This window comes from Sinocyclocheilus grahami, unplaced genomic scaffold, assembly GCF_001515645.1.
Source record: "Sinocyclocheilus grahami isolate Dianchi unplaced genomic scaffold, SAMN03320097.WGS_v1.1 scaffold101.1, whole genome shotgun sequence".
Classification (NCBI taxonomy): Eukaryota; Metazoa; Chordata; class Actinopteri; order Cypriniformes; family Cyprinidae; genus Sinocyclocheilus; species Sinocyclocheilus grahami.
The window spans coordinates 427,147-442,455 of NW_015505280.1; the positions used below are offsets into that span (position 1 = coordinate 427,147).

Genomic DNA, 15,309 nt, shown 5'->3' on the forward strand with positions numbered 1-15,309 from the left:
AATATAATATAATATAATATAATATAATATAATATAATATAATATAATATAATATAATATAATATAATATAATATATAATATAATATAATGTATTCAAAGTTTGGGGTCAGTCTTTTTTTTTTTTAAAAGTCCCATATGCTCACCAAGGCTGCATTTATTTAATCAAACATACAGTAAAAATAATAATAATATTTTTATAAATAATAAAACAATATATTAATATAATATTAAAAATACTATTACTTTTAAATAACATTTTCCTATTTTAAATATATTTTAAAATGCAATTTATTCCTGTGATGGCAAAGCTGAATTACCAGCTTCATTACTCCAGTCTTTAGTGTCACATGATCCTTCAGAAATCATTCTAATATGCTGATTTGCTGATTAATGTTCAAAAGAATGCAGCTTAAAATTATTTGATGAAAAGAATATCCCAAAGAACAGCATTTTGTAACAAAGTAAAATACTTTAATGTAATTTTTGCTTAATTTCATGCATCCTTGCTGAATAAAAGTATTAATTAATGTCTTTCAAAATAATAATAACTGTCTAAACAGTTTACTTTTCAGATATTGTGAAAAAACATATGTGAAAAAAAATTATATTTCACACACTTAGTTTATTTCTACACAAACTAGTTCATGTCATCTGGATGGATCCAATTTGATATGTCCTATATAACAGGTGATGCTTTTCTTAGATCTCTTCATAGCAACACCCCTGTTATATTGTCTCTGAGCAGCTTCTCACTGAAAGTGACGCTGGCGCTGTGCCATAATTTGTTCCGCTGGACTTTAAATATCAATTGGCATCATGTGAAGCCATTTAGGGCTGTCATTCTTCATTGGCGTGTCTGCAAACAAAGCGGTCATTAGGGATACGAACTACTCAAAGTGATGTAGTGTTCCTAAATTATGGATGCAGTGATTTGGTCGGTGACAGAAGCATAAGACTACGCCAGGCTAGAGACAGATTTGTCTGACTTCCCCTGTCTCTCTAACCAGACCTGATAATCACCGAGTTAGGATTAACATAAGCACGAAAATGCATTTATTTTTGTGAAATGCAATGAAGCAGCTAAACAGTTGTAAGATAAAACCGATGATTAGAGAGCACCAGGTAGGCTGACAGAACTTCTCAGTATGCAGATTTGCATACAATATTTGGAGTACATGCTAAAGTAATTAAAATGATTTGAAGCGCTTTACAAAGAGATTAGCAAACACTCATTAACACTTTGATAAGATGGACAGCTCTCTCCATTCAACAAGCCAAGAAGCATCGGCGAGTAATCCAAACAAACAGCTGGAAATCACAAATTAGTCAAAGTTTCTTTCTCATTAAAAGTGGAACTGATGCAACACAGCTTTTCAGTGTCACAATGTCACTTTTATGACCTCAGAATTCATTTACAAATCACTCAAGCTTAAAGGAGCAGCTATTAATTTACAAAGACTTGGTTGTTGCAGTGGTTGCTAATGTAAATAATGGAGTTCGATGGGAAAAGTTAATTTTGGAAATAGTATAAAATGTATTTCAATTAGCATTCAAACAAAAGATGGCACTAGCCATTTGATTCCCAGGGGACTGATAAAAATGTCTCCTTTGAATGCAATGTAAGTAGTTTTGGATAAAGGTCTGTGCCAAATGCATAAATGTAAATGTCATTACTGCTCCTCATTAAAACATTTATACATATGGGTAAAGCCAACCAAATTCCCACTCGCCAGCATAAAGCCGTTTAACTCCGTGACCTGTTTTACTTCGCCAAGGTGCTTCACAGTCAGACTTCCCTACGATCCTTAACTGCTTTCATCTCTCTTCTTTTTGACTTTGACAGAATAACTTAAAAAAACGGATTTGTAGGTCTTCAGTTGCACCACGCTGGATCATACATTTCACAACGCCTTTGGAACGACTCCCTGAAAATCAATGATAGAGCACCACACCATTTCTTGATTATCAGCCATCCAAGCTTCCAGCTAGAGAATCACAACTTTTTCTCTACAAAAGGAAAAGGAAAAAACAGCCAGAGAATCAAAGTCCGAGAAGTGAAGACTCTGGACTTAAAGCCTCAAAAATATCAGAAAGAACTTTTAAGGTTTATCGGCAAAAACTTTTTACTTTGCCTCAACCGAGTCATCAAAGTATTCAAAAGTCCATTCAAGGAAAGACTCGACATCTAGAGCTGAAAACTAATGGTTTTCCCTTTTAGCCTAATTGCTGGTACATTTGATTGGATAATAGAAGTAGGTCATTTTAACCTGTCTGATGGCTACTAGGAATTGTTAGGTTGTTCTAAGACTGATGTCTCCTACTGTGGATCGTGGGAAACTTAGTTGCAGAGCACTTAAAACTTTTTCCCCCCACAGGTCTTAAAATCACAGCAGGACTAAAATCACATGCAATGCCTCAGAAATGAAAAGAAAAGGAAAAGACGTTCAGTGGCTTCACAGCATGTTGTAAACATGACTTTTCCCTCTGAGAACACTCAGCTGTAGTTATCTCAAATTATCCCTAGACAAAGCCACGCTTTGACACTTTGAAACCCTACTTGTTCAGCAAATTTTATAATTTAATCACTGGACAAAACCATTTGCCACAGGACCAATCAAGCTTTCCTCTTAACTACTAGCAGAAAGGATTTTGCGTTACACATCCATTCAGAGAAAATTCTTTTAGTACATACTCTGAAGAGAAATGGTACCTTTTTGGAGATGTGTTGATGAAATGGCACCTTAGTTTTCTTTCTTTAGTTCAGATTGTCATTACTAAAAGCATTTTTCTTAAATACAAAAAGCAAATAAGCAAATGGAGAGGAATCACATGAATATTACATTGCATTTTCAGCAGACACTGATGGATTCATACTAAGTTGATGATTGGTTTTGGGCTAAACCCTGCAGAGAAGTGTTGGGAAACAACGGTCTAGTGAATTGTTGAATATAATATGGATTTGATGCCCGCTGGCCAGAAGCAACACTGCTGAAGTATAGGTGCACTTAACTATTTCTGTGAGCCATCTATAAATCAAAGCTGAATAAATCCCTCTGTAACTGCCTTTGTATTCACAGGACTGAAGAAGAAATATATATTGCCTTATGGTTGGGATTTTGTTATATACCACTATGCAGCATTATTAGATGATTTTGAAATAATTTTTGGAGAGAGCACTGATGGAACAAGCATGAGTTCATGAGAACAAAATAGAAGAAAAAAAAATCAAGTTTAGCTGTACCTTTACATGCAAAGAAAGGAATCCAATCCAGCACTGTCCACAATTGTAGTCAGAAACATTTAAATGTAAAAGGTTAATTTAGTGTAATTAAATATGAATTATATACAGTTTTGTTAAATAAAAATATAATTTATAAAAGAATTGTATATATTCTATCACTATCTTTCAAAAGTTTGGGGTGAGAATTTTAAAATGTTTGAAAGAATTTGCTTATGCTGATCAAGGCTGCATTTATTTAATTAAAAATATAGTAATATTGTGAATATATTATAACAATTTAAAATACTAGTTTTAAAATGTAATTTATTTCTATCATGGCTATTTAATGAGGGAATAGTGGACAGTATCACATGATCCTTCAGAAATCATTCTAATATGCTGATTAGATGCTGAAGAAACATTGCTTATTATTATCAACATTGAAAAAAGTTGTGCTGCTTAATATTTTTTGTGGAAATCATAATTTTTTTAGACTTTTTTTTAGGATTTATGATGAAAAGACAGTTTATCACTTTTGATCATTTTAAGGCATAAAAGTAATTTAAAAAAACTTAGTGATTCCGAACTGTTCTCAGCAATTAACTGTGATCTGATCAGATAAGTATCTGATCAGATTAATTATTTGGCAATGCATGAAACTAATTTTGAATAAATCAAGAAAAGATAAAACACTAGTTTCCACAAAAAGCAGGAACAGGGGAAACATTTTTTTTTACAGAAAAGCATGCGCTGTGGATAACACAGCTCCTCTCACCCTATCTGAAGGCACAGCTTGAGGGGGAGGTCACTCCAAATGAACACATTTCCTGTCTGATTTCTGTACAGATCCTGGTTACTGAATTGCAGGGGAGGCAGTCACAGACTGCAATTTTTCCCAGAACATACAATTACCATCTTCGTGAGGTGAATGCAAAGCGCCACAACGAAGTACTTTTGGAAATAATGCTTCCAGTCTCACCCTCCCTGAGCGTTTCAGTAAATATAGAGGCTTACATGCAAAGAAGAATAAAAAATCCAATAGAAATGGCCTCAGCGTACTGACATGAGGCACCTGTGTCTTTCATCTGAGCCATCAAGGAGATTGGCCAGTTTATTTAGCTGGAGCGGTTTTGATTCCTCATAAATCTGCACATCTCGCTTGACAGCATATGCTGTGTGGAAAGTGGGTCATGTAGGGAAGGTCTGGGCTGAGTTGCAAGCCTGTCACAGATTAAAACATGTGGCTAGACAAAATAATGCAAATTCGTGCCCTGCAGCTGACAGCTTTCTTTAAGACGAGATTAGGTTTTTTGGCAGTCCTTCGAGAATTGGCAGGAAGATCGCTGGGGAAGATTTGCTACCATTATCATTAGCTGGAATACATTAACGTCGACTCTGTGCACTGTTTTCAGGTGTCCAGAGTAAAAGTGTGCATGTACACTTGGGCGAAGTCGTGGCCTAATGGTTTGAGAGTTGGACTCGTAACCCAAAGGTTCAATACCACGACTGAGGTGTCCTTGAGCAAGGCACCGAACCCCCAACTGCTCCCCGGGCGCCGCAGCAAAAAATGGCTGCCCACTGCTCTGGGTGTGTGTTCACGGTGTGTGTGTGTGTTCACTGCTGTATGTGGGCACTTTGGATGGGATAAATGCAGAGCACTAATTCCGAGAATGGGTATATACTATACCATACTTGGCCACATGTCACGTCACTTAAAACTTTACCAATCAATGTCAAGGTTAATGAGACAACTAAAAGAAAAAAAAATACTGGGAAGTCACTGAAATTCAAGCCGTTTTGAGCAAAACCCACGAGGAAGCATCAGTTTCCTCCTTGTTTACGCGTCTGAGTTTCCTAAACTGAACCCTGAGGATCAATGCACTCTGATCGGAATGACCTTCCAGGGCATCTGCATTTTTTATTCTTCATCTGCGTTCATTTTATGCTCTATTTCAGACATGGCTCGCATTCATCTGCTTTCAACTGCTGGCCAATTTAGTGCAATTTCCAGATCAAAAATACCTTAGGGGGGATTGCGTTACACCACTCTAATCCTCGCCTGGAGCCCAACAGTACGCTATCAAAGACCCCAAATAAAGCATTAATTGCAAACTGATTTGCTTTAGATTTGCTGATTTGAAAAAAAAGTGTGACTCTGTGTAGACAAACAGGATACAATGGTTTTACCCCCATGTCTGGACAAAAGAAACCCTGGGTAGTGGCAAAATATAGTGTGATATTGAGCAATACTGCATTAGTCCATATGGTAAAACGTGTAACTATGTGAAAATAGTTATGATATGGCACAATATTCTAACTAAATATTTAAAAAGTAACACTCTATACATCTATCACTAATTCAATTATTATTTTATTTGAAACATCTAATTATTTTCACACAATAAAACAGCAGCAGAAGACGACTTATATATATATATATATATAAGATGACGATATATATATATATATTCTGAAGTTGCTATTCCCTGTATGTTATTGTTTTTTCAGCACATCGTTTGTTCAGCACATCTTTATAATATAAAGTGATATAGGTAATATAAAGTTCATAATATTTGCTACATGCTGAGAAAAATATATTAAATATAGACTTGCTACAGAATATACGTTTCAGTTGTATACAGAATATTGATTTTCTAAAAGAAAACGCACAACTGTATAACATACAGACAATCCATTATTGTATTGTTAACCATTTTATATGTATTATTTATCAATATGTATTCATTTTTGCTGTCTTGTATTACCCTTTATATTGTGTTTTAGACATTTTAGTGTCAATAAAATCAAAATTATTAAAATAAATCAAAATTATGTAAAGAAATGTACTGTATGTACAGTAAGAATATGCTAATTGATTTGATTAATAAACAATATAAACATATGCATATGTGGCAAGGGGCTGTATCATTTCTGATAATAAGAGTGATTATTTATAATGGTGGCCAGGTGAAGGTTTAAGCAACAAGCCTGGAGTTTTTCGATTTTCAAACAACATTAGAAGGTAATATTAGACTCTGAAATATTGATCCATAACTCAGCAGTATGAGAGATTAAAGCTGGATTCTTTTGATGAGGGTGACCATGAAAACAGAAACTCAGAATGCATTTAGAACAGCATCCTCTATGTCAAGTTAATTTATCCAGCTGGGCTTTCTTACCACAATGATCACACAGAGAGCGAAAGAGCTGAAAGAGCTCTACCGATAGATTATGGAAATAGGCTTTTGAAAAAATGAGTTATATAAGCTCAACAGCTTCCTACAATTTTATCCACTTCTGTTTCTAGCTTTTCAGTGAATACACTAATTAATGTTTGTGTCACAGGAAAAAAAATATGTGCTGTTACAAAGGTGTTTTATTTAAGTTGAGGGCATTGAAGGTTGACATGAAGACACGCTTAGCAAACATTTTTGTTTTATGCCACATTCAGATAAGCATACATATAAATATAAATTGTAAAGGTCACATTAAGTATCTGCAAAAGACTCAAATGAAACATTAAATGACCCTGCTTTAAAATTAAGAACTTTTTTTTTCTTTCCTGTCATACAATGCACTCTGCAAAGCATTAGAAGCAGATGCATTTTAATTGCAGTAGATGCAAACTTCATAATGCAAATACCCCTTCTGCCAAAAAATGTCAATACCAAACTATTTTAGAAGATTGCTAGTCCAAACTTGAAAACTAGTTGTATGAAGACGTCAGTAAATTACCCAATTACCTATGACAAATTCCTCTGTGGATTTCTTCTGTATAAACAGAACCTACATATTTGCATTTATAATACTTAGAAGGAAAAAAGAGCCGCAGACCCCCCACAACCACAGCGTTCCGGTTTAGTCTCATCGCTTTTTCACATCTTAAGAGTCTGTCAGAATGAAGTATATCCCCCGCTCTTTGGTACTGAAACTGTGAACTCCAAGCAGCAAATGGAACAAGCTTGGTAATTGTGCTCACTTTTCTCACTCAGAATCATTCTGCACTTTAAGGCTGAATGGAAGTGGAGTGGGATGCTTGTGGCAGAGGCCATTTAGCGCAGGGAGGTTTGCAGGATTGAAAATCAACAGGCAATGTGTAGTTATGCTGCTCACTGATTAAAAGAGATCAACACCATTGATTTTCTGTACACTTAAATCATTCTCTCTTATAGGATTTCAGTCAACAGCTTTGGTGGCAAAGACTGCTGGTGTCGGAGCCGTTTATCCTTTCCCTCTTCTGTCGATATGTGGAAAGCACCCAACAACGTAATTCAGTTAAAATGACTAACCCATCATTGGACCGTGTCATTTTAAGGTCCCCGTCTATTTAGCCAAAGTACAAGTTTCTAAACAGAAAAGACATTGGTTAACATTCTTTTGTCGTTTTGCTTTGTAGGGGGTGAAAAAGACCTTTAAAGTAAATTGAAACATCCCGTCCACTCGTGTAGCAGTAATACAACATGGGGGCAAAAGCAATTTGTAGAAACGCTTAGTTTTTTACCCTAATTACACACTTACTTCCAGCTGTGCAGCTGGTGGAGGGAAGCTATTTGCTGTTAATGAGTATCCAACGGTCTTACAAAAAAATGCGTAATGCTGTGCAGGCGCTGCTGTTCATATTAGGGAAGAAAGCGAATTCGAAATGCATTTAACTTTAGTCATTTGAAACTTTCTTTAAGTGTTTAACTCTTAAGGAACACAGAGAAACAGAATGGCAATTTCCAATGAACGTGTGATGAGTGTTACAATCAGCCGGAACAGCAGGGACATCTTCACGAGAGTCTCTCCTCGCCTCTTCCTCTCTCTCCAGCAGAAGACGTCTAAATTAAAGGCATTTAGCAGACGCTCTTATCCACAGCGACTTACAAAAGTGCATCGTTTTCCCATGTGAGACCGATATGGTCAACAGATGGCAAACATGCCGCCACAAATGGTTTACTTGTAGCAGGGAAACAGTGGCTGTAAAAAGGCAAAATCTGTGTGAGAGTGTGTATGTCATGAATGGATTTACTATTGTGAAAATAATAATTCTAGAATACATGACCATACATGAATGCAAAGAGGGTGTCAACATGACTCGTACTGGATTCATTGGTTTTCTACCACGAAAAGGCAGCTGTTCAATGAAATTATTTTACGTTATTATACACAAATGTATACATGTTTCAATAATGTTAGTTTGTTCACTTTACATGTACATATTAAAGGGGTCATATGATGCTGCTAAATAAAGAATATCTCTTTGGTTTTGAGACTTTAGTCTTTGCAACTTTACAGATCTTCTTTATGCACCAAGAGGTTGTAACACTCCAAAGAGAAAGGAAAAATTGAAATCGCATCATATGACCCCTTTAAATAAAAAATGAAATTCGACTAATTATAACTATAACAAATGTGTGGGTGCAAATAGGATTAGCAAATCTCATACAAAATGTTTTCACACTTCTGTCCACAGATTTTACACTCCTCCCTATTGAGAGAATGAGACCAGGAATAGGTTTGGACACATCATGGTCTTTTGGATCATAAGAAACATTCATTCAGGTGTGATCAAACATTTAACTGGTGGTGTACGTATGATATGAATTTGATGGAGACATTGCATTTAAAACTGTGAATTTTGACAAAGACAGAAAATTATTATGATCTCAAAATATGTAACTCACACAGCTGCAAACCACAAATCATAATTCCTCTTGTTTTGTTCTGGTTTGAAACAACCACTTTTCACAATCCAATCACTTTCTGACAGAGGCGGAGAGTAACTAAGTACATTTACTTGAGTATTGTACTTAAGTACACTTTTTGAGTATCTGTACTTTACTTGAGTATTATTTTTTCTGGGAACTTATGACTTTAACTTCACTACATTTGAAAGACAAATATTGTACTTTTCACTCCACTACATTTCTATGAAGGTCCTCGAAGTAGAAAGTCGTTAGCAGCTTTGAAAATCAGTGGGGGATTTCTTTCTTCTCTAAAAACTGTATTTTTTTCAGACAGTTTATCAGTAATCACTCTTGTAGGGCAACATGAAGTGATTTCCCAGCATTTTTTGAACACTGACCAGTTCCAAATGTATTTACAACAATTCAATAACAAGAAATTAATATTGTGGTATATATTAGACACAATATTGTCTGATTTTGCTAAATTGTGTAAGTGAAAATATTACCTATAAAGCCACAGAAGAACTGTTGTACGTCTCCTAATAAAACACAATAGGTGTTGGACTTGAAGCAGCACTACACAGACCATTCTGTGTGACATCAAAGTACAGCGAGCGCGATTAGATAGCATTTTTAAAATTTTAGTTTTGCTGTTTTAAAGTTATACATCTACAGTTGTGTTGCTGGGTTTTAAAGCAGGTTTGATTTTTTTTCTTCCTCATCACTCTGTATTTACAGGATTTCACTGTACTGTATTCAGCAGGTGTAATGTATTCTAAGTTGCTTCAGAAGTATTGCAAGTACTACGTACAACAATAAAACAGTGCATTGACATAAAAAAGGAAATTTACTTTTGGTACTTAAGTACTTTTAAAAGCAAGTACTTCTGTACTTTTACTTAAGTAAAAATCTGTCTTTACTACTTTTACTTGTAATGGAGTAATATTTGACCAGCAGTATCTGTACTTTCACTCAAGTAATGGAGTTGAGTACTTTGTCCGCCTCTGCATAAATGACAGTTAAAATATCTGTTTGCTTTAAAGGAACACTCCACGCTCATTTTCCAACTCGCCTAGAGTTAAACAGTTGAGTTTTACCGTTTTCGAATCCATTCAGCCGATCTCCGGGTCTGGCGGTAGCCTGTCAGAGCTGTGTGAGATCACTACCATCCTGCTTTTGTGGGGGTGGGTAGGGGTGCTAATTGTTTTCCCCCATAGGTTTTTAACATTCTAAAAGCTCTTTATTCCAAAGATACTACAAGCTAGTCAGTGTATTCAGTAGGTGTAATGTATTGTAAGTTGCTTCAGACGTATTGCAAGCATTACGGTTAGGGTTAGGGTTAACGGTGCATTGCCATAAAAAGTAAATTTACTTTTGGTACTTAAGTACTTTTAAAAGCAAGTACTTCTGTACTTTTACTTAAGTAAAAATTTGTCTTTACAACTTTTACTTGTAATGGAGTAATATTTGACAAGCAGTATCTGTACTTTCACTCAAGTAATGGAGTTGAGTACTTTGTTCGCCTCGGCTTTCTGATGGATAAAATCAAGCCCTACCCACTTTTACCTGTTTCACTGAGAAATATGTCACACTACAGATATAAAATAAGTTGAAAATCATGCTTTATAGTGACTTTGAGATTATGAGGGCTATGAAGTGAGGGTGTGACAAGGCCTGTTATGATATTTGGATGATTAAATGATTCCCTTTGAGCTAAATTATTGACCTGTTTACCCTACAGTGTCACATGGAGAGAATACATGGCGAGAATCAGATGGCATGTCTATATCTTCACTTCTTCTGACTGAAGACACATCAGATGACTTTAAAAGTGAGAAACGCCAAAATTTACAGTGGACAGATGTTCCCTGCTTTGATGTGTGGAGATGCAAGACGTTTCAATCGAGAGTAAAACGAACAGTTCACTCAAAAAATCCCTGTCATCTTGTACTCACCCTCATGTAGTTCCAAACATGTATGACTTTTTTTCTTCTGTGAAGAAGATATTTTGAAGAATGTCTCAGTTTTCTTTTTTTGTCCATACAATAAATGTCAATGTGGCCCATGTTGTTTTGGACCCCACTGACTTTCATTGTACATATAAAAATACAAAATTCAAATTTCAGCTAAATTCAATTTGAGTTTTGTTAGACGAATATAAAAAGCTTAGTATACCTATCTTCTATACTTATTTTGCTGGATCTGTCTGCTGCTTTTGATACGGTGAACCACCAGATTCTCCTGTCAACCCTATTGGAAAATGGCATCTCAGGAAACGCACTCCAGTGGTTTGAGTCTTACCTCTCAGATAGGTCCTTCAAGGTATCTTGGAGAGGTGAGGTGTCCAAGTCGCAACATCTAGCTACTAGGGTGCCTCAGGGCTCAGTACTTGGACCACTTCTCTTCTCTATCTACCCATCTTCAAGAAACAACTAAAAACACATCTGTTCCACCTTTATTTGACCTTTTGAACTCTAACACTTTCTATTCTATTTTAATTCTACTTTATCTATATGTATCTTCTTTTTTATTGTTTTATTTAAAAAACAAAACAAGTTCTAATATGCTGATTTGGTGCTTAAGAAACATTTTTATTATCAATGCAGTGCTGCTTAATATTTTTGTGAAAATATACTCTTTGATGAATAGAAAGATCAAAAGAACAGCATTTATTTGAAATATATTTTGTAACATTATACATATCAAAATCTTAATCTTAAAAATATGCTGATTTGGTGTTTAGGATGTTAAATGTTAAATGTTGATGTTAAAAAGGGTTCTGCTGCTCAATAATTTATATGTGTGTATGTGTATGTGTTTGTGTGTGTGTATGTGTATATATACACCTTGCTACGTGTACTGTGTTAGGCTAACCGAGACTTGCCATTTGCACTTATATATTGTTGCTCTTTTGTTAGTTTTGACTGCTTTTATTGTCCTCATTTGTAAGTCGCTTTGGATAAAAGTGTCTGCTAAATGACTAAATGTAAATGTAAATGTAAAAACAGACTGAAAAACTCTTCAAAATATCTTCTTCTGTGCTGCAAATTATAGAAAGTAAGTCATATAGTACATGATTCATTTTCATTTTTCACGCAAACTATCCCTTTAAAACTCACAATCTGAAGTTCACGTACTTAGCCCAAGAATGAAAACAAGGGCTTATTAATGGTAATCATGAGGTAGCATTTTAGTTGGAATTTTGATATTAATTTGACACCGTTGGATTATTTGGTTTGTTAAGGCTCGGAGTTAAAGTGATTGGTCAGCAGACACCATCACATAGTTTGCCATTTCAGAGGTGGCATGTTTGAAGGGCAACGGCACTGACATTTCCCTTGTTGCCGGAAACTGTCTAACAAGGTATTCCATGGTGTCACCAGCCGCTCAGTTCAGAAGTGTAAGAGACAGACGTTTACAGCTGAAAATAGCTCACTCATTATCAGTGCAGAAGAAATGAGTGGAGAGAGATTTCCATAATCAGCCCAAAATAAAACAGCGACATTTTGGTCAATCCTCACCTATTACTCTTCCCAAAGGTGAAGGCAGACGTGATAGAGGTTTAAAACAATTAAAAACCATATTTACGTTCCAAGGACTAAACATTTAGCGCTCAAATCTAAAAAGAGACCAAAGGCGTAATGTGCCCTGTATAATGTACCAAATGCAAAGATTAATTCCACACCAGTACATGCTAATCAAAGGCAACTCCCAATCACTCATTATGTAAGTTTCGAAACTGCCTATAAAATACTTAATTCCCTTTACTCTAGAGTTGTGCTCTAGATTTAGTTCATTTGGCAGCAGAGGCTTGTTTCCATCAGCTCTACACTGCTATAAGCGTGTATGTGTGTGTCCATGTGTGTCATAAAGGGTAAAGGCAGGGGGTGAGGGTTTAGTGAAATGCCCTTAGTTATATTGCCCATTACAGAGCCCCAGGAGTCCCTGTGGACCACCAACATGGGCCACAATAAAGCTAGTGGACAGATGGAAATAGCCAGAGAAATATTCCCCATTCACATAAAAAAAAAAGACATCCAGACCCCAATTAAACTACAAGGTCAGTTGTTTGATACGACTATGTGATAAGATACAACTTTTTTTGTTTGTTTACTCTCAGTTTCATTATATACTCCCAATATTCTATACTGCATAGTCAGAAGTTTTTGAATTTGTAGGAAAAAGCAGGAAATAATAAAAAGCATCTATAATTAACTATAATTTTTCAGAAGGTTCACAAGAACAGCATTTTTTTAAAGGTATTTTTTTTTGCAACAGTGTAGAAGTGTTTACTGTAACTTTTAACCAATGTAATGCATTCTTGTTTATATATATATATATATATATTATGGTGTATTAATCAAAATGATCTTCTACATAATTTATACTACACAACACGTTTTTGTGTTGAGACAACACAACATGTGTTGAGACAATAGTGCAATATATATATTTTTTATATAAACATTCAGATAGCACATATACGTTTGTGTTTGGATGTCCACATTTTTTTTATATATATTGTATGAGCAGTATAAATAAAAAAGGAAAAACTCTAATGACCTCATTGTTCATTTATGAACTAAAGACCCCTTGGTGACAAATATTGTCTGAAAATGAATCCCTTTGTCTTTCAGAAAAGCAGGTTAATTACCAAACCAGCATCCATTACACGAGTGCTGAATTATTTACATTTTGGACACATCCAGCAAAATAGAAGCTCTCGCCATGGATAAACTGTTGGAGAAGAGCTGCTGGGCTTCAGTGTGGCGTACATATTGATTTTTAATCATTTGAAAAGAACATTGTGCAGCTCAGCAAAATAAAACACATCATTCTGAAGTAATTCACAGTTGTCATGGGTGATCTGAGGAACAGTTTTTTTTTTTTTTATATTGTAGCTGTTGAGTGACAAACTTCTTATTTGCACTGACACAAAGATTAATGTAGAAGTGAAGCAGTGCAATTCAAAACAGAGCCGTTTGAGAGACATCATTATTCTCAGATTGATTATTTACAAGGACATGCAACAGAAAGAAAACGAAACCGCCCACAAGGTATCCACTCACAGAGGTGTTGCGTTGTATGAAATGCACAGAATGCTAACACCCTGCCAATACCCTAAATCTCTCTCGTTATAATCAATGCAGCACTGACGCATATACTGGAAGCATATGTTGTGTCGCGTCGAGATGTGTCTATTTTTGAAACCCTGCAGAGCTACTCCTACCACATAATTATCCATGTCTGTATGAAATAAAATTAATGCACTTATATCACTTCACCCTTATTTTTTCTTTTGCTATGAGTTTTATTTGTAATGTATTTAAAACCAATGCCTTTGGTCTATTAATTAATTGTAATATATAAATAAATACACTACTGTTCTAAAGTTTGGAGTCTGGGATTTTTTAAACGTTGGAAATGTTTTCTTTTTTTTTTTCTTCGATGATTAGAATGTTCACAAGAACCGCATTTATTTGTAATATAATTTTTCTGTAACTGTAAACGTTTGGTCAATGTAATACATGTATGTTGAATAATAATTAAATAATTATAAGTATAATAAATATATAAGATATATAAATATTTGAACCATTCATAGATTTTATTGCTGAAGTCATCAGCCTCGCAGCTGATTACTGGTCAAGCACAGTGTGAACAGGGCATCAGAAACACATCTCTACCGTGTACTTGGGCTTGTTTTTGTTTTTTTGTGCTGTTGACCTTTAGTATTGAAATTTGTAGATGTGGCCAATCAAGTTAGAAGAAGCTCTGACTTACAATGTGGAGCATGAGGTAGTCTCCCAGGCCGGGGGCACTGTCGATGCGGATCAGGATGCCATCCTTGAGTGAGGTGCTAAAGCCCACTGTCAGCCTGTCCGTACGGGTGCTCGGGCGCTCATTGGCCGGCCAGTTAAAGGTTATGAGGCCTCCACCTTTTCCAAAGATATACGTTGTTCCAGCTGGAAAAGATGAGAATGCAAAGATCAGCATGTATAACTGAGGGCTTGACTCGAAACATATTTGCAATAAACTAATTATTTTCATGAAACTGTGTGCAGAAGAATGAAAAAAAAGAAAGTTTGAGCCTAATATCATGACATTTGGAAGTAGAAAGAATGAAATAGTATTTTCTTCTAAATAATTCTTATTTACAACTTCTTACAAAAAGTCTTTTAACAGTGTATTTAATGACATAAAATCCACTGAAATGTAATTCCAAACGCATTTATAAATAACAGCAGGACGAAAACCAGAATAAAACCACACATGGTCACATCCACAAATGGTAATAGTACAAGAACCAATGACGTGTCACTAAACTGTCCTCTTCAAGTTTCCACAACTGGGCCAAAGACTTTGAGAAAAGTCCTGACATTTTTAAGTTGTCAGCGGCTGCTCTTACCAGAGTTCTC

The 15,309-nt window shown here is 35.4% G+C and overlaps 1 protein-coding gene across 1 annotated transcript in view; it reads right to left on the reverse strand.

The window, feature by feature from the left end:
- Nucleotides 1-15,309, reverse strand: part of LOC107588287 (neurexin-3a-like) — a 296,505-nt gene that overhangs the window by 48,648 nt on the left and 232,548 nt on the right. The window contains exon 17 of the mRNA XM_016276323.1: nucleotides 14,675-14,856. Within this exon, the coding sequence (XP_016131809.1) occupies nucleotides 14,675-14,856 (182 nt within the window). The remainder of the gene's footprint in view (nucleotides 1-14,674; nucleotides 14,857-15,309) is intronic.